The following is a 19,334-nucleotide window of genomic DNA, read 5'->3' on the forward strand; positions in this document are numbered from 1 at the left end:
ACAGCAGCAAGAAGCGAAGAGCCGAGAAATATGAGCATGACACCTTGAATGAGACGTCTGTGGCTGTAGAACACGGTTTGAACAGAAGGTATCGTTCGTTTCGGTGTGACATGAAGCTACGCTCTAGTGTTTTGTCCTGTGTGTATGGGTAGTAAGTATATCACCAGGGATATGGTACCCTTGGTACCAAAACACCGGGGTATACCGAAGTGTTCCACCGATACTGCAGTGTGGAAAATATGGAATTATTTTGGCTCAGACAGACCAAACCTAGGTAGGATATTCTTGTATGGTGTTATATGTCTAATTGAGTGCCTCCCCACTCCAGCCATTTTGCATGTTATGTTTTACAACTAACTTCCAAGGGAGAAATGGCGTTAAAGGCAGGTGAGGTTTTCTCTGGATAAAGCATGCTAGGAGGCACCTAAGTTCATGAGATTAAAAGTTACACCATTGAAAGGCCATCACGTACTAAGATACAAGGTTTACCTACCATCTAGATGCACACACAGGTGGACGTTTTGTCCAAACACCTGCCAACACTGGTGCAGTATTTGGTTGGACAAACAAATTTGGTGGGACATTGTCGTATGTTCTACCATTATTTTTCACACTGTTCATCAGTACTGTCTTGGTATGGGTGCCGATACCGCAGTTGGACAGTAGTATGGGTACATGTATCGGTAAAATTTCGCCTGCTGATATCTCGCACGCGGGTCTAGCACCTCGAAGTTTTAGTGATGTGCTCCTGCCATGTTGACTTGTGCCAGTGGTATTTGATCTATTTTGTAGTCTCAGCAGTAGGCAATAGTAAGGAGCAGTGTCCATATGCTCAGAAAGCATTCTGAGGGGTGGGACAAGCTCAAAAACTTATTATACCTCAAATAATAGAACACCTGCAGAGAAAGCACCCTGACAGGTTTAGGCTACTGAAGGATTCAGAAAAGGGTTCTAGACAAGACAAGCAGCAATCAACAATCAACGAAGTGATGCAGAAGGGGGCAGCAGTACGACTTCCATCATCCTGGGGCCCGGGAACTACATCTTATTGGGGAGATGTTTGCAGTAGACAAGTAAAGTACTAATGTTGAGGCGAATACAAGACTTTTGTTTTTGAATCAATACTCTCTCTGATTTAACAAATACCAAAACAAAGAATTGAAATGTTGGTACTTGTATTGGTATCAGCATCAGCCAATAACCAAGGTATCGGTATAGGTAGTATGGGCAAAACTTGATATTGGTGGAAATAACGAAACCACCGTGACTTTAACTCTCGACAATGAAACCCACTTTGCTTTTAAAGAGTAAAAAGAAATGCAGCGGTATGCAAGCAGTGCAGAAATCCATTCAGTGGGGCTGTGGTGCATGCGTGTAACCTGTCAGTATCACTTTATTGATAGAAGTACCGCTACAGTAGACTATAATCGACTTACAGTATCAAAATGTATAACATATTTCCATGTGAGTTGCTATTGTCAACCATGCCCAATTACTTATACGAAGGGAGTCTGGCCTGAACTAACAACAAGCCCTTAAGTAATCTAAACTATTGACGCAAACGGTTAACAGCATGGAACCTTCTCTTAGCAGTGTCTATAGTGAACGTATCCCAGTAGTGGTGGTTACCGCTTGGCGACTGAATGGTGGACACCTTGGCATCTCCATTGTATAACTCTGCAGTTGCTTTGCACAAGGCAAACGTCAAATCATCTGAGTACACATGAACGTAGTGTTTGTATGTACCAACAGCAACTCCTTCGTGAACTACACAATGAAGGAAACATGTTATACTTGCATGCTGTCTGAGATTTGAATCACCCATAACAAGTACTTACTGGTGATAGTTTCCGGGCCGAATCGGTCTCTGTCGTCATTATCTAGGCTGACGTTTGCAGTTCCGGAAAAGCAATATCGGTGGTTTTTGTCATAGCTCACTCGACAACCACCTGGCACCTCCATGTAGGCGTCAAGGTCACGTGCTTCTGCTCCCCAGGTGATCACAACTTTCCAGGTACCTGATTGGTAGAAGTCATGACATCATCAATCAACACTATAGTCAAACTTCACACAATCGATTACCTGAGGTCAGTTCTTTAGAGAGTACGATGTTGGCCATAACACAATCAGGTCCCTCTTCAGATACAGTGACATTTTTCGAGTTAGAAACATAACCGGGTCCAATTGCAGTCAGTGTGTAAGGGAGGCAAGGAACATTAGTGAAGGTGAAGTAGCCTGAACTGTTTGTTCTTGTCGATCGACCTCCTAGAGAGACTATCGATCTGACGATGCCTTTGCCAGTAGATGCGTCTTTTACAATTCCCGTGACAGTGTAGACCCGACGATCACAAGTGAGACCGTCACCGAGGTATCCATCATTGCAGTGGCACGAGTAGCCGCCTATGGTGTTGTTGCAGCGTGCTCTAACGTTGCAGATATGATCACCAGTCGAACACTCATCGATATCTACAAAGAGGCATCAGTCTCACCGGTACCGCTCGTGACAGCCGGGTTGGTATGACCATACCTTTGCAGACCGGTTGAGTTCTGGACCACAATGAGTTTGTACGACACTGTATGGAGGACACCCCTTGCAAACGATATCCGGCATAGCATTGAAACATCACCCTCTTCCCACAGAGATTAGAACGACTGGAAACACTTCCATAGAGCGGAGCCTCTAGCATACTACATCTCTTGCCTAAAATAGTTTGATCATCTACTTTGACCATTGGTCAAACAACACTTGTGTTGAGGTCTACTCACTTGTACAAGTCACCCCATTGCCTCTGTAGCATGAGTTGCAAGTGCATGTGAAAGATCCGTAAGTATTGGCACATTTGGCCTGAGAGTCACAGTTGTGGGTACCTGCCGCACACTCATCAATATCTGAAATACATATAACTCTCATGACTGTACTGCAAGAACTGTCATCAGTCGAAGGGATGTCTTACCAGTGCAGAAAGGAAGAGAACCGGTCCAGGTGCCATCAGCCTGGCACTGACGGGAACTGTAACCCTGTAGTATGAATCCGCGATTACAAGAGAATTTGACTACATCATGAAATGCACGTCCGTTGCCTATGGTGAAGCCGTTGGCTGGAGCTGCAGGGATACTACAGAGCTTATCTACAATGAGATAAACACGCAGTGGATAAAGTTATGTTCACAAGGGAAAGTCATCACTGATATAAAAACTTACTGCATTTCGCAACTGTTGCAGAGAATGTTTTGTCACATTTTTGACATTGAGCTTGGTATAATCTAATTGTTGGACACCCAGATTGAGTATTCCCGGAATGCAAGCAGACATCACGTACACACTGATTGTATACCCACTCAGGGTTGGTATAGGCATGACAGGTAGCAAACGGTCCTTTCGAGTCGATAATAACCCTGCAAAATTTCTCCACCTTCTTTCTATATTTCAGTTTTTGGTCACAATAAGGAACACCGGAGGGATCACTACACGGACTGTTACTCTTCAAAATCATTCTGTTCTTGCCCAGTGCAGCCCAGCTGACACCAAATGTATGGTAGTTTGAAATAAACTGAGAAGACGTGAACGCTTTCACGCTCAGAGACTTTCCACTGGGCAGCATGAGGTCATCATTCGAGTTTCCATTGTTATTGCCACACAATCCACACATATGATTTCTAAATGATGATGGAACAGACACAGTAATTTTATGTTGACCAACCAAACTAATCTTGACTTTCGAAGTCGCCAAAATGATCTCGACTTTGTGTTGCTGTCCTTCAGAGGTCAGTACCACTTGTGATCCATCAATTCCGTGATTAGTTGTTAGCCAAGAAAGAAGTTTACTATTCATATAAACTGTTGTGTTCTGATCAGAGAAAGTTGCTCTGATAGTGCCAAGTCCAGCAGCTCGAATGGCAATGCCCCTTGTCCAAGCAGTTCGAATGGCATTGGGAACAGGAGAGTTGTTTTCAATGTGAATGTCAAACAGACCTCCAGTGCAGTCACGTGCCAAAGTGTATTCACAGGAGCCTTGGAATTCGTGAACAAGGCAATCAAAAGTTACATACTTTTGCTTCGATCTCGATAGGGATGCTGGTGGGGTACTAAACACGGTGCACTCAGAGTATTTGCAGCTGCTGCCGTTGCCATAGCATACTCCACATTCATCCGCAATTGTACCAACGTCAAGATCATCTTCTCCAACATTTCTGCACTGGGATTCGTAATCTCGCACAGCAGAACACCCACAACTTTCATCCCCGCTGCATTCACATATTTGCCTGATGCACAAGTTGTATTGCTCGGTCGGATCGACGTAAGGATGACAAGCACCATATGGTTGACCCGTTTTGGCTATAACGTTACAGTACATTTGTGCCGACTTCAAGGCGGTCTCTGAACAAATCTTCGTCTGTTGTGCTTTCTCTGCGACTGTTCCATATGTGGCTGCACATATAAACGTCAATATTAATATACTGTAACGACGCCATATTTACGTGCTCGTGTCTGGTATCTAGAGCTGAGGCTACAGGCACGGCAGACGAGCTTAGCGGATGGTGGCGCCGCTGCCTGTTTGCAAGACATTCTAGACGCCTGGAAAACATGCAGGGAGCCGTCTAGAGTGTGTAGCTACTCGTCAAGCTGGAAAGAGGAGACCGCCAACGTGTGGGCGGAGGCGTGAGAAGCCCTCTGTGTCAATTCCAATGTTGTTGCGTAGGGACTTGTACTGTAAACTCTAGTAGTGTCAACAGTTACCATCCAAATGTTACATTGTACACGACAGTGATACACGCTGGCAGCTTCCAGGGTGGCATTCCCTGTAAACTGCAGCTGCATAAGCTCGCAAATACCAAAGAGAACGGCTACATTAGCAACAGCGAACAAACACTTTGCCTAGCCAGAAAAACTCACCCAAAACGTTGAGACTCAGTAGAAACAGCAGACTCTGAAATTGTGTTCTCCCTACCGCAGAATTTCGGCTAGAGGCATGACAATCACTTGTGTAGACATTCACAGATAAGAATTATTGATTGTCTGGTAGATTAGATTGTACCTCATTCTTGATGATTACTTAGACTCGAGACAATACTGAAAACTTTCTGGGTCGCAGTTGCTTATTGTGTGGGTCTGCTAGAAAACACAAAATCGATTGACTTTTTGTGCATCTATAAGAGCACGTTTGCTTGTAGAACACATACATGACAGACACGTGTACAGACACAAATACGCATCTTTCTACCACGGACGCACGCACTGCAGAGGCTTGCTAGCTATTGCGAACACACCAAGCCAAACGTGCGGCGGCCACGAACGTCTTGACGAACGTGGCCATCAACGCTCTCACCTGCAAGACGTACAACTTCGCCAACAACGAAAGATAACGATAGATGCGACGACGACTCCCTGCAGTCGATGGCTCAAACCCTCTAAAACAAGAGCAATTCAAATGATTCGATCGCGTGGTCTAACCAATTATATTGGCAAGATGTTAGCTAGCTGTGACGTCAAACATCAGATATCAAATTAAAGATCAAATATCATTGTCGTTATTATTACATGTATTTGGACTCAACCATTGGCCAATCAGACAGACCGACGTCGCAGCTCCACGTGAATTGGAGCTCAAATTTCCACGCTTCCGATGTTTCATTGCTAAGGTATTCTAGTGGGAGAGAAGCGTGAAAGTGTTAGAGAAAGTGGGAGCGATCTTTTACATGCAAGAAAGCGTTACCACCACGTCTGAAATTTAGTCCAGACTTAGAAGTCGTCATGCATGGCAGTGATCCATACTAGATACTTTGTAGCCTTACGTTTTTGACGTCGACGTCTGCACGTAAAGGGTATGATGGCACATCCATGTTTGCTAATTAATTAATTTCTTGGCGTCAAAGTTTGATTAAGGGGTGTAACCTGCCACTTTGAGATCTTCCTAGGGAATGAAACCGAATACTCGTATTTCCATTCAGTTGCGAAAGGGCTGGAGCAGCACAGTGCATACGCGCGTTGTGACGGATATCCACAACTTAGAGACGATATGTTGCAGGCGATACCATTCACGTCTAGCCTATGTCCGCACAGTTTCTCATGCATGTACTTATTATTCACATGGCCAAGTAGGGAACCACGTTAAGACATGTGTACTCTGCTGACGCAATGTCACAACATTCCCAGACATCGTTTACTGTGAAACAAACCGTGACGTCTGCCAACGCGACCATGCACAAACAAACAAAACGAGTATCATCGAGTCGAGACGGCACCGACGTCATATCAAGTCACGCCTTTAGATAATTAACACTGTAGGTGTTAAACTGGGGGAAGTCCCAGAGATCGCAATTTTACACTTTTGTACCATGGAAACACGCATGCACACCTGTCCTGTCCTGTTCAAAAGCTACCGTAAAACGGACACGCTTGCCTCCAAGAGTCAGCAAGTCTGATGAATGAATATTTGGGCCTGCTAGAATTCTATACATCTGTGAACTGTCAATCCTCCTGAACCATTTGAAACAATTTGAACGTTGGATTGCACCTGTTGTTCCCTTCTAGGTTTCTTTCCTTCTTCCATACACTTGTGTCTCGCCTTATCACTCTGTCTTCTAAAGATCCTGGAGCACACCTCACACATCACATCCGGCCTTGACTGTCACGTACCGGCACATGTCCCCATTGTCCATTCTCTCTCTCCAACGTCCCAAACCACACGACACAATGTACTCCAGCCCGCTCTCGACCTCATAGCCTCATCATAGTATGATACCATTCCTCCTCTGATGCTTCAATGTCTTTAGCTAGAATCTCTTCTCATCATATCTCTCCATTTCTTTGACCACATCTGGGGCGGGGCTGCAGGCAACCAACAAATAAGTTGATTTTAGTATTCTATGGTCTGTGTCCCAACCATTCCAACCTTTTCCTCTTCACTTTTTCAGATGCAGACTCCTCATCGATCTCCCCACCTCCTCCTCATTTCTGCCATTGTGATGTGCTCAGACCATTGCTGCCTGGTGGCATGCACCACACACACACACACACACACACACACACACACACACACACACACACAGACACCACATTGACAAGGAGCAAGATATAGTAAGGATGTTGTGGTAATCACTTAGAGAGAAGAAAGCCAAGTCTTCTGATGCTGATGCAAGAAACAGAACAATTTTAAATTACCTTAATTAAATAATTCGAAGCATATAATATTGTTTACGTCATCTGATCATGAAGCATCTCTCTCTAGATATAGACATTGCTTTTTATTTCTAGAGCATAAGTTCGATTGTAATCAGATAGCTAATGAGAGCCTACTAGTTAATTAATTAACAGTTCAGGAGGGAACTACTTGAATAAATTAAACCTGCGCATAGCAACGTGGTCTTTAACAGGCTAGAGGTCAGCTGGTCGACTAGCTTGCGTCATGTCTATATAATTGCATGCACGCCACTACACTGTACTAGTAGGTGCTTCATGCTTCCTCAGCCTCAACACTCAGAGACAGAATGGCTCCATCACGTACATGCATGGCCAAATGAGACATGTTCATAGTTAAGGTTTTTTGTCTTTTATTTATTTTTCAAGACGGATCGTATCTTAATTGGCATGATGCAGATTTGAGACATTGATTGCAATTGATTGTTCAGCCAAGACAAGCCATCGGAACAGTGCAGTTGCACTCGACCATTAAATCTAAAATCCTGCGTGTGTGTCACGTGATCAAATTCATTCAGATTTATTCAACATTGCCCGAGTAGTAGGCGCACAAACATTTATGATCTTGTATATATGTATTACATATTACAAATTTAAAAACTAACTGCATACAAAGGGTAATTATAAACAACGTTAATTAATTAAAACTATTTAGTGACTACTAGTCTATGTAATGCCAAAGTCCAATGTAAAATCTAGAGAGCACATACATAGCCGAGTATAATTAACTAGAAGGCGGATGTAAACTTAAACTGTTAACAACTTTGGGCTTTCTCTTCTCAGTGTCGATGGTAAATGTATGCCAATATTTCAAAGGACGATCAGTGGCTGGGGAAATAATTCTATCCATTTTCAGTTTTCCGTTGTATAGTTCTGCCCATCCCTGTCCGTCAGCAAAGCTCCTTCCATAGGCATGAACATAATGTATGTATTCACCAGGCACAAATCCTTGATTAACTGCATAAATATAAAACGTTAAATAATAAGATATATATAACAGGATTCAACCACTTACCAGTGATTGTCTCGATGCCATATGCTGTACGATTATCGAGATCCAGGGTAACAGTCGCAGAATTGTAAAACAACTTTTTACAGTCGTAACTTATGAGACGTTTTTCAGTCACATCAAGCTCCTCGTCTTGCAGCACGTAATCTCCCTTTGGTAGCCTCAAATAGGCATCTAAATCTAGGTTTGGCTTTCCCCATCCAATGACAACCTTCCATGTGTCTAGTTCATAAAATGTCACTATGAAATCGACTTGATCAACAGTCGATATTAATTGATCGATTTACCTGCTTTTAGTTTTTGGCTAAGAAAGACGTCGGCTTCGGTACCTTTTTCAATATTTTCAGACACACTGACGTTTCTTGAGTTACGAATATACCGTTTCTTGGTTGCTGTTATTGTGTAGTTCCCCGGACCAACTTCAAACACGAACTTGCCAGATTTATCTGCTCTTGTCTTTTGACGCCCACGTGAGGCCATTGAATTGAGTGAGACCCATGATTTTGGAACAACTTTACCAGTCGACGCATCTATGACTGTTCCTTCAACCGAATATGTCTGAATACAAGTTCTACCATCGCCCTGGTATCCTGGCTTGCACGAGCATTTGTAGCTGCCGATAGTGTTCTTACAATCTCCATTCGTTTTGTCACAAGTATGAGAGCCACTGAAACATTCGTTGATATCTACCAACAACAATCGGTATCAAAACAGATAACATATTTGTTGACATATACGTATATATAATACTTTAATTAAGTTAATTAATTAAACAAATTGAAGTTTGTAAATGCTCTTACCAGTGCAAACTGCAGGGTCTCCGTTCCAGGTACCGTCCAATTGGCAGGTCCGTGAATTTGATCCCAACAGAGTAAATCCTTGCTTGCAAAAGAAAGAAACGACATCTCCAAACGAGTTTTCGTCGCCCAATTTGTATCCATGAACAGGAGCTTCAAGGACTGGGCAAGGTATATCTATAATTAGATAAAATAACTTTCTTTAAATTATCAAAGAATAATACTAGAGTAAAACTCACGGCATTCGGGCACAGCAATCTCGTTAAGGAACTTTATGTTACATCTTTGGCATTCCAATTGGTATGATCTGATCATAGAACATGCGTGTGTTCTATTTCCACGATGCAAGCAGCCAGTCATCACACATTGTTTGTAAGCAAAATCTGGGTCTGTGTAGGAGTGGCAGTCAGCAAACGGTCCTTCGGGATCAATGAGTACGTTACAAAATTCTTCCACCTTTGTTCTGTGTTCAGGTAGTTCATCACAGTAGAAAGGCTCGATGGTATCATGGCAAGTGTCATCATTGTCTAGAATCAATCTCTCTTGGCCTACAGCAGCCCAACTGATGCCAAATTTTTGATAAGTGGAGAAAGATGAGGAATCCTGCTCGTTACTTACGCTCACATCCTCACCACTTGGCAAATTCAGGTCATCGTCTGGGTTGTCGTTGTAATTACCACATAGTCCACACATTTTCCTTCTAAATGAAGGCGGTACTGAAACAACAATTTTACGTTGATCTACCCAAACTATCTTGACGCCTGTGCTTGCCAACACGATCTCGACTCGGTCTTCTAGAACGCTAGATGACAGCAGCACTCGTGATCCGTTGTCTCCATAATTGGTTGACGGCCATGTTAAGAGTTTGTCATTCATATAAACTGTTGTATTCCGATGAGACAATTTTGCTCTAACTACGCCTAGTCCGTCTGAACGGATGGCGACGCTGCTGGCCCAAGCAGTATGAATGGCATCATGAAGGGGAGAGTCGTTTTCGATGTGAATATCAAAGAGACCTCCAGTGCAGTCACGTGCTAGTATGTATTCGCAAGATCCTTGGAATCGGTGAACGAGACAGTCAAACGTTACAAACTTCTGTTTGGATCCTAGAAATGATGCTGATGGGTTACTAAAAACGGTGCATTCTTTTGCCCCATTGGAACGGTCTTCATAAGAATGTTGAAAATTTTCTTTGATTCGCAACGCTTTCCCACGTACACCTACAAAATCAATTTTTAATTTCAAAATGAAAGTTAGTTTAACATTTACTTCATGTATAGTTTATGACCTAAAAGGGCTAAATTACATGCTACCTCTATGCGGTATGGCTGCTTTGTGCAGCTAGCTACAAGGCAGATGGTCACAATGTACTCAGGCAAATATATCAATACAGAAGGTCATGCAGCAAGTCAATATAGGAACAAGCAGTAATCAAGATCTAGACCTCGAGGCTCGCTTGCAGACTTGTAAACTGTAACTGGCATATGGACGTGCCACTCTACAAGAGCATGCATCTCTGTTTCCTTCTATTAGTATTGACAATTGCTATTTTCTAGTGACTGGACTAGTAGAGAGTATAGAATCTACACCGTTGATAAACTAATACTGTTGTCTAAGTAACCACACAAGCCAATAACATCATCTCAATCATAGACACTGACCTAGACAGTTCATAGTGATTGACAGAATGAGAAACAAAAGAAGAGATTGGAATGTGCTTGTCAAAGAAAGTCTTCTCAAAGAGTACATCCTACAAGACAAAGCAAATTGAAACAAATGCTAGAGAGCATTGTTCTACTTCGACAGCATCACACCTCATGTTGATCAGTAGAGACGAGATAGACAGAAAACGTTAGCTTTGCTATAGACTTCGAAGGGCGACGACTGAAGTAATGAATTTGGTGCTCATGGTACTCAGCTAAATAGCACAGAAACACCTACGCAAAAATTATCAGGTGACGTCAAACCACACATAGTCTGATGTTTCACAGCTCAAGCATCCGCTTTACACAGCGTGGGGTTTTCGCTGTCACGTCGTCGAAACACTTTGCATAAGGTTAGATGTCTAGAACATGTGAAAGGTCGACCATTGACGTCGTTCACAACACTTTGCATAATATGCAAACTTGTGGTGTTTGGATGCTAAACCGCAAGCTCTAACATCCTGACTTCCTGTAATATCTACAGACCTGACAAACAAATGAACCACAATTTCCCCTCTTTTACGATTATTTCTTGTTTCTCTAGCACTATATTACAACAGAACACGCGATTAACAAAAATCTTAATCCCAAACTCTAGAGTTGATCGGGTCCAAAGCTCTTCCCAGCGTAGACATGTGCTTGCCTGTCGATGATATTTATAGTACATTGGTTCATAATGTCGTCAGAGCGGAAGTTGTAACAAAAGTGGGCGTAACATTGTTGTTCTTGCACTCAAATGTCACATTCCTGTGGTAAACCAAACCCGAGTTGGGCACAATTATGAATACAGACTTTCGTATGACGTATTTGAAATCGTTTGCTTGATATCCGAATTACTATTTTGAGTCACATTTGTGGACACAAAATCTGAGAACTCGGCAACATCCTGGAAGTGTAGAAAAATGGGCGTAGTTTTCACGCTGGTGGCTAGTTACAATGTAAACGCCACGGTCCGCTACGAGCGCATCTAGTAAGAGATGGAAGGAAGCTTCGAAGTTGTCGACAACAAATTAGCTTGGCTGTGTATGCGAAATTAAAGCCTGGATGCAGAGGCAGTGTAATCGGATAGAAACGTCCGTGCATGACGTCAACGGATGTTGGCGGGGCATGACGTCAAAATTCCCTCTTCAAGTGTCTAGCTACCAAGTCGAGGCAAACTGGGCAATGCAATTGAATTTGTCTACCCAACAGTTGCTGGGTACTCCGTCATTAATATGCAGTCGTTCTGAGTGTCACTTCGAATTCTAGGTTTGATCATTAAATTTTAGTAGGAAACCTTTCGTCCACTAGATCCGAGTCCACAAATTTGTTACGACAATGCTTACAATACGGGGGCTGTAGCCCGGTCTAGACATGCCACACTGCGTTCCTAAATATTAGTCTACTGTATCGCTCCTGCTAGGCAATTTTTGCATTCTAGTTTAGGTATACTCCGACACACCCGATTTGAGCAAAGACGTCCACCAGTGTTATTGACAATTCTAGATACCCCTTTCAATCCGGGAGCAGCACACGCGCATAACGGATATCCACAACATAGAGACGATATGCTGCAGCCGATGTACACCGGACATCTAGCATATGTCCGCACAATTTCTCATGCATGTACCTACTAGATAACGTGGCCAAGTAGGGATTCACATCCGGTAAGACATGTGTACAGCGTACTCTGGTGACACAACATTCCGAGACATCGTTTACAGTGCCACAAACCATGACGTCCCGCCAACGCGAACTTGGACAAATATACTAAGCGACATCTTATAGTACTTAACACCTTCGGTGTTAATTTGGGGGAAGTCCCAGAGCTCGCACTTACACTCTTGTACATGCAAACACGCATGCACACTCACCACACACACACACATACACACACACACACACACACACACACACACACACACACACACACACACACACACACACACACACACACACACACACACACACACACACACACACACACACACACACACACACACACACAACAGATTAACAAAGAGCACAGTATTACATCAAGGATGTTGTGGTCACTTGAAGAGAAGAAAGTCGAGTCTTCTGACGCTGATGCAAGAAACAGAGATACTTCATGATCAGATGGCGTAAACAATGCTTCGACTAACCTAGTTAACTTACTAAGGTAATTTAAATTGTTCTATATATAGACATTGCTCTTTATTTCTAAAGCATAAGTTCGCTTGTAGTCAGATAGCTAATGAGAGCCTACTAGTAATCAGTTTACAGCTGAGTTACAGTTGAATTTGTGGTTTGTTAGATTATTCAATTTTTATCTGTTTTCTGTCAATAAAAATTTAATGCCTGACCGTATTGTTAGAGATAATATAAACGTGGAATGCAAACCTGCAAATTCTAATTAAAAAAGAGCAAATTTTAAAATGTAAAATACAAAATTGAAAATACAATCGAGCAAGATACTCTCTGCAAAATAAAAATCTGAACTAGAAATTGCAAAGTTGCTGTATTGCTTTGTCTTTTTGAGATTGTATTGGCTGGGACTTACTGCAGGATCAGGGGTAACCTGCCTCTGGTCATAGACTAACGCGCGAGCTCCATCATATTGCTTAGTTAAATTAATGTTGTCATACTCAATTAGTGAAATTATTAGATTGCTTTAATAAAGATATATTTACTACTAAGTCGATGTTAAAATATTTGCTTTTAAATATTTTGTTTTAAATATCTGAGTCAATGTTCAGGAGGAAAACAAGAAACTACTTGAATAAATTAAATCTACGTACAGCAACACCATATAAAGTAGGCTAGAGGTCAGCTGGTTGACTACTAGTAGCTTGTGTCATGTCGATATAGTTGCATGCGCACCACTACACTGTACTAGCTGTTCATCCTTTCTCAGCCTCAACACTCAGAGACAGAATGCCTGTCACGTACATGCGTGGCCAAATGAGACATGTTCATGCAGTTAATGTTCTTGGTCGTTTTATTTATTTTTCAAGACGGATCGTATCTTAATTGGCATGATGCAGATTTGAGACATTGATTGTAATTGATTGTTCAGCCAAGACAAGCCATCGGAACACTGCAATTGCACTCGACCATTAAATCTAAAATCCTGCGTGTGTGTCACGTGATCAAATTCATTCAGATTTATTCAACATTGCCCGAGTAGTAGGCGCACAAACATTTAAGATCTTGTATATATATTAAATATTACAAAATTAAAAAAAACCAACAGCATGCGAAGGGTAATTATAAACAACCTTAATTTATTAAAACTATTTAGTGACTACTAGTCTATGTAATGCCAAAGTCCAATGTAAAATCTAGAGAGCATATATATATATAGCCGAGTATAATTAACTAGGAGGCGGATGTAAACTTAAACTGTTAACAACTTTGGGCTTTCTCTTCTCAGTGTCGATGGTAAATGTATGCCAATATTTCAAAGGACGATCAGTGGCTGGGGAAATAATTCTATCCATTTTCAGTTTTCCGTTGTATAGTTCTGCCCATCCCTGTCCGTCAGCAAAGCTTCTTCCATAGGCATGAACATAATGTATGTATTCACCGGGCACAAATCCTTGATTAACTGCATAAATATAAAACGTTAAATAATAAGATATATAGAACAGGATTCAACCACTTACCAGTGATCGTCTCGATGCCATATGCTGTACGATTATCGAGATCCAGGGTAACAGTCGCAGAATTGTAAAACAACTTTTTACAGTCGTAACTTATGAGACGTTTTTCAGTCACATCAAGCTCCTCGTCTTGCAGCACGTAATCTCCCTTTGGTAGCCTCAAATAGGCATCTAAATCTAGGTTAGCCTTTCCCCATCCAATGACAACCTTCCATGTATCTAATTCATAAAATGTCACTATGAAATCGACTTGATCAACAGTCGATATTAATTGATCGATTTACCTGCTTTTAGTTTTTGGCTAAGAAAAACGTCGGCTTCGGTACCTTTTTCAATATTTTCAGACACACTGACGTTTCTTGAGTTACGAATATACCGTTTCTTGGTTGCTGTTATTGTGTAGTTCCCCGGACCAACTTCAAACACGAATTTGCCAGATTTATCTGCTCTTGTCTTTTGACGCCCACGTGAGGCCATTGAATTGAGTGAGACCCATGATTTTGGAACAACTTTACCAGTCGATGCATCTATGACGGTTCCTTCAACCGAATATGTCTGAATACAAGTTCTACCATCGCCCTGGTATCCTGGCTTGCACGAACATTTGTAGCTGCCGATAGTGTTCTTACAATCTCCATTCGTTTTGTCACAAGTATGAGAGCCACTGACACATTCGTTGATATCTACCAACAACAATCGGCATCAAAACAGATAACATATTTGTTGACATATATATGATGTATGCCAGTAAATATCAATCTAGTCATGTACCCAAATACAAAGAATTCTTTAATAAAATTAATTAATTAAATAAATTGAAGTTTGTAAATGCTCTTACCAGCGCAAACTGCAGGGTCTCCATTCCAGGTACCGTCCAATTGGCAGGTCCGTGAATTCGATCCCGACAGAGTAAATCCTTGCTTGCAAAAGAAAGAAACGACATCTCCAAACGAGTTTCCGTCGCCTAATTTGTATCCATGAACAGGAGCTTCAAGGACTGGACAAGGTATATCTACAATTAGATAAAATAACTTTATTTAAATTATCAAAGAATAATACTAGAGTAAAACTCACGGCATTCGGGCACAGCAATCTCGTTAAGGAACTTTATGTTACATCTTTGGCATTCCAATTGGTGTGATCTGATCATTGAACATGTGTGTGTTCTATTTCCACGATGCAAGCAGCCAGTCATCACACATTGTTTGTAAGCAAAATCTGGGTCTGTGTAGGAGCGGCAGTCGGCAAACGGTCCTTCGGGATCAATGAGTACGTTACAAAATTCTTCCACCTTTGTTCTGTGTTCAGGTAGTTCATCACAGTAGGAAGGCTCGATGGTATCATGACAAGTGTCATCATTGTCTAGAATCAATCTCTCTTGGCCTACAGCAGACCAACTGATGCCAAATTTTTGATAAGTGGAGAAAGATGAGGAATCCTGCACGTTACTTATACTCACAGCCTCACCACTTGGCAAATTCAGGTCATCCTCTGGGTTGTCGTTGTAGTTACCACATAGTCCACACATTTTCCTTCGAAATGAAGGTGGTACTGAAACAACAATTTTATGTTGATCTACCAAAACTATCTTGACGCCTGTGCTTGCCAACACGATCTCGACTCGGTCTTCTAGAACGCTAGATGACAGCAGCACTCGTGATCCGTTGTCTCCATAATTGGTTGACGGCCACGTTAGGAGTTTGTCATTCATATAGACAGTTGTATTCCGATGAGACAATATTGCTCTAACTACGCCTAGTCCGTCTGAACGGATGGCGACGCCGCTGGCCCAAGCAGTACGAATGGTATCATGAAGGGGAGAGTCGTTTTCGATGTGAATATCAAAGAGACCTCCAGTGCAGTCACGTGCTAGTATGTATTCGCAGGATCCTTGGAATCGGTGAACGAGACAGTCAAATGTTACAAACTTCTGTTTAGATCCTAGAAATGATGCTGATGGGTTACTAAAAACGGTGCATTCTTTTGCCCCATTGGAACGGTCTTCATAAGAATGTTGAAAATTTTCTTTGATTCGCAACGCTTTCCCACGTACACCTACAAAATCAATTTTTAATTTCAAAATGAATGATAGTTTAACATTTACTTCATGTATAGTTTATGACATAAAAAGGGCTAGGTTACATGCTACCTCTATGCGGTATGGCTGTTTGTGCAGCTAGTTATCAGGCAGATGGTCACAATGTACTCAGGCAAATATATCAATACAGAAGGTCATGCAGCAAGTCAATATAGGAACAAGCAGTAATCAAGATCTAGACCTTGAGGCTCGCTTGCAGACTTGTAAACTGTAACTGGCATATGGACGTGCCACTCTACAAGAGCATGCATCTCTGTTTCCTAGCTTCTATTGATATTGACAATTGCTATTTTCTAGTGACTGAACTAGTAGAGAGTATAGAATCGACACCGTTGATGAACTAGTACTGTTGTCTAGGTAACCACACAAGCCAATATCATCATCTCAATCATAGACACTGACCTAGACAGTTCATAGTGATTGACAGAATGAGAAACAAAAGAAGGGATTGGAATAGACTTGTCAAAGAAAGTCTTCTCAAAGAGTACATCCTACAAGACAAAGCAAATTGAAACAAATGCTAGAGAGCATTGTTCTACTTCGACAGCATCACACCTCATGTTGATCAGTAGAGACGAGATAGACAGAAAACGTTAGCTTTGCTATAGACTTCGAAGGGCGACGACTGAAACAATGAATTTGGTGCTCATGGTACTCAGCTATGTAGCACAGAAACACCTACGTACTAAGTTATCAGGTGACGTCAAACCACACGTAGTCCGATCTCACCACTTGAGCATCCGCTATCTACAGCGTGGTTTTAGCTGTCTAGAATCGACGACGTCCCCAAACACCTTGCTTAACTTTAGATGTCTAAGACCTGTGAAAGGTTGACCATCGACGTCGTTAACAAACACTTTGCATAATACACAAACCCGCAGTGTTTGGACGGCGTCGACCTTGCACATGTTCTAGACAGGTAAACCACAAGCTCTAACTTCCTGACTTCCTGTAATATCTATTGATCTGACAGACAAATGAACCACAACTTCCTCTCTTTTGCGATTATTTCCTGTTTCTCTAACATTATATTACAACAGAAAATGCGCTAAATAACAAAAATGTCATTCCCAAACTACTCTAAAGTTGATCGAATCCAAAGCTCGTTCTCAGCCTACACCTACGCTAGACCAGATCGATAATATCTAGAGTACGGAGGTTCAGAGGTCGTCAGGAAGTTGTAACCAGTGGGCGTAACATTGTTGTTCTTGCACTCAAATGTCACATTCCTGTGGTAAACTGAAACGCGTGTTGCGCACAATTATAAATAGAGTCCTTTCATGTGACGTAATTTGAAATCGTCTGCTTCATATCCGAATTACTAGTTTGAATCACATTTGTGGACACAAAATCTGAGAACTCGGCAACATCCTGGAAGTGTAGAAAAATGGGCGTAGTTTCCACGTATGTGGCTAGTTACAATGCAAACGCCACGGTCCGCTACGAGTGTATCTAGTAAGAGATCGAAGGAAGCTTCGCAATTGTCGACAACAAATTAGCTTTGTTGTGTCGATGCGCGAAAATTAGAGCCAGGATGCGGGGGCCGCAGTGTAAACAGGATGAGAACGTCTATGCATGACGTCAAAGGATGTCGACAGGGCATGACGTACAAGGGGAATGATACGTGACTGGCGCTCCCTCTCCTGGTGTCTAGCTACCAAGACGAGGCAAACCGGCGGATGCAATTGAGTTTGTGTACCCAACAGTTGCTGGGTACTCCGTCACTAATAGGCGTCGTTCTGAGCGTCACTTCGAATTCTAGGTTTGATCAATGAATTCTTGTTAGTAGTAAACCTCGTCGTCCACTAGATTCGAGTCCATAAATTGTTACAAAAATGTCTACAATGCGGGGGCTATGGCCCGGTATAGACATGCCACACTGCGTCCTTGAATTTTGGTCTACTGTAGCGCTCCTGCTAGACAATTTTGCATTCTGGTTTGGCTATACTCCGACACACCCAATTTGAGCAAAGACGTCCACCAGTGTTGTTGAAAATGTTAGATACCTCCCACAGGTTAGAAACGTGCGCTTTCCGCTCGCGACACTGTTGAATTTTTACAGTAGCGGTTGTGTTTGCATTGTAAGTTGTAGACACAGACGTGCTGCTCGTTCTCTACACTTACAGAATGTTGTTGAGTTCTTGCAATTGGTTGTACAGGCTATCCTACGAATGTTTTTTTATGATGGGGACGTCGACGTTTTACCAAGGCACGCCCAGGCGCTGGCGTGTTAACAGGGGAACTCCCTAATTAGGCTCAGACGATAACTAACGTGCGCACTTCAGGGCAGTTCGACGCACTCTCTCTCACTCACATACACATACACACATACACCACACACTCACACACACACACACACACACACACACACACACACACACACACACACACACACACGCACGCACGCACGCACGCACGCACGCACACACACACACACACTCACACTCACACTCACGCGCACGCACGCACGCACACACACACACACACACACACACACGCACACACACACACGCGCACGCACGCACGCACGCACACACACACACACACACACACACACACACACTCACACTCACGCTCACGCGCACGCACGCACACACACACACACACACACACACACACACACACACACGCACACACACACACACACACACACACACACACACACGCACACACACACACACACGCACGCACGCACACACACACACACACACACACACACACACACACACACACACAGTACCAAGGTGTTAGTGAACTCACAAGGTCACTAGACATAGTGCCCTCTATCTATAGAAACTGCTTGGTGAAGGTTGAGATCAGTGTATAGACTTGACTTACATACCATATATTTTAAGTAGGGCATCTTTGTTGCTAAGTATACCGCAGAAGGACGCTAAAGCAGTAAAA

At 42.5% G+C, this 19,334-nt stretch overlaps 2 protein-coding genes across 5 annotated transcripts; both read right to left on the reverse strand.

The window, feature by feature from the left end:
* Positions 1–1,375: 1,375 nt before the first annotated feature.
* On the reverse strand, positions 1,376–5,445 carry LOC134195190 (mucin-19-like). Of its 4 annotated transcripts, none has more exons than XM_062664192.1 (10): positions 5,327–5,445; positions 5,036–5,112; positions 4,894–4,961; positions 3,202–4,428; positions 2,955–3,128; positions 2,767–2,889; positions 2,528–2,701; positions 2,083–2,466; positions 1,839–2,018; positions 1,376–1,767 (listed from the first exon to the last, which is right to left on the reverse strand). In XM_062664192.1, exons 2-10 carry the CDS (start codon positions 5,038–5,040, stop codon positions 1,550–1,552), a joined length of 2,553 nt encoding a protein of 850 aa, XP_062520176.1. In that variant the 5' UTR covers positions 5,041–5,112; positions 5,327–5,445; the 3' UTR covers positions 1,376–1,549. The 4 variants fall into 4 exon arrangements, with proteins under 4 accessions (XP_062520176.1, XP_062520174.1, XP_062520177.1 ...); XM_062664190.1 differs by having other exon boundaries at positions 4,894–4,979; XM_062664193.1 differs by having other exon boundaries at positions 5,036–5,109; positions 5,327–5,435.
* A 2,248-nt stretch (positions 5,446–7,693) lies between these two features.
* Positions 7,694–17,048, reverse strand: LOC134194546 (IgGFc-binding protein-like). The gene is made up of 14 exons (XM_062663490.1): positions 16,983–17,048; positions 16,830–16,918; positions 15,404–16,384; positions 15,168–15,341; positions 14,614–15,012; positions 14,333–14,548; positions 14,047–14,274; positions 10,818–10,854; positions 10,665–10,753; positions 9,243–10,223; positions 9,007–9,180; positions 8,494–8,892; positions 8,213–8,428; positions 7,694–8,154 (listed from the first exon to the last, which is right to left on the reverse strand). The coding sequence occupies exons 1-14, from the start codon at positions 16,985–16,987 to the stop codon at positions 7,922–7,924; spliced, it is 4,221 nt and encodes a 1,406-aa protein (XP_062519474.1). The 5' UTR covers positions 16,988–17,048; the 3' UTR covers positions 7,694–7,921.
* Between the last annotated feature and the right edge of the window lie 2,286 nt (positions 17,049–19,334).

Source organism: Corticium candelabrum, chromosome 19 (genome assembly GCF_963422355.1).
Source record: "Corticium candelabrum chromosome 19, ooCorCand1.1, whole genome shotgun sequence".
Lineage (NCBI taxonomy): Eukaryota > Metazoa > Porifera > Homoscleromorpha > Homosclerophorida > Plakinidae > Corticium > Corticium candelabrum.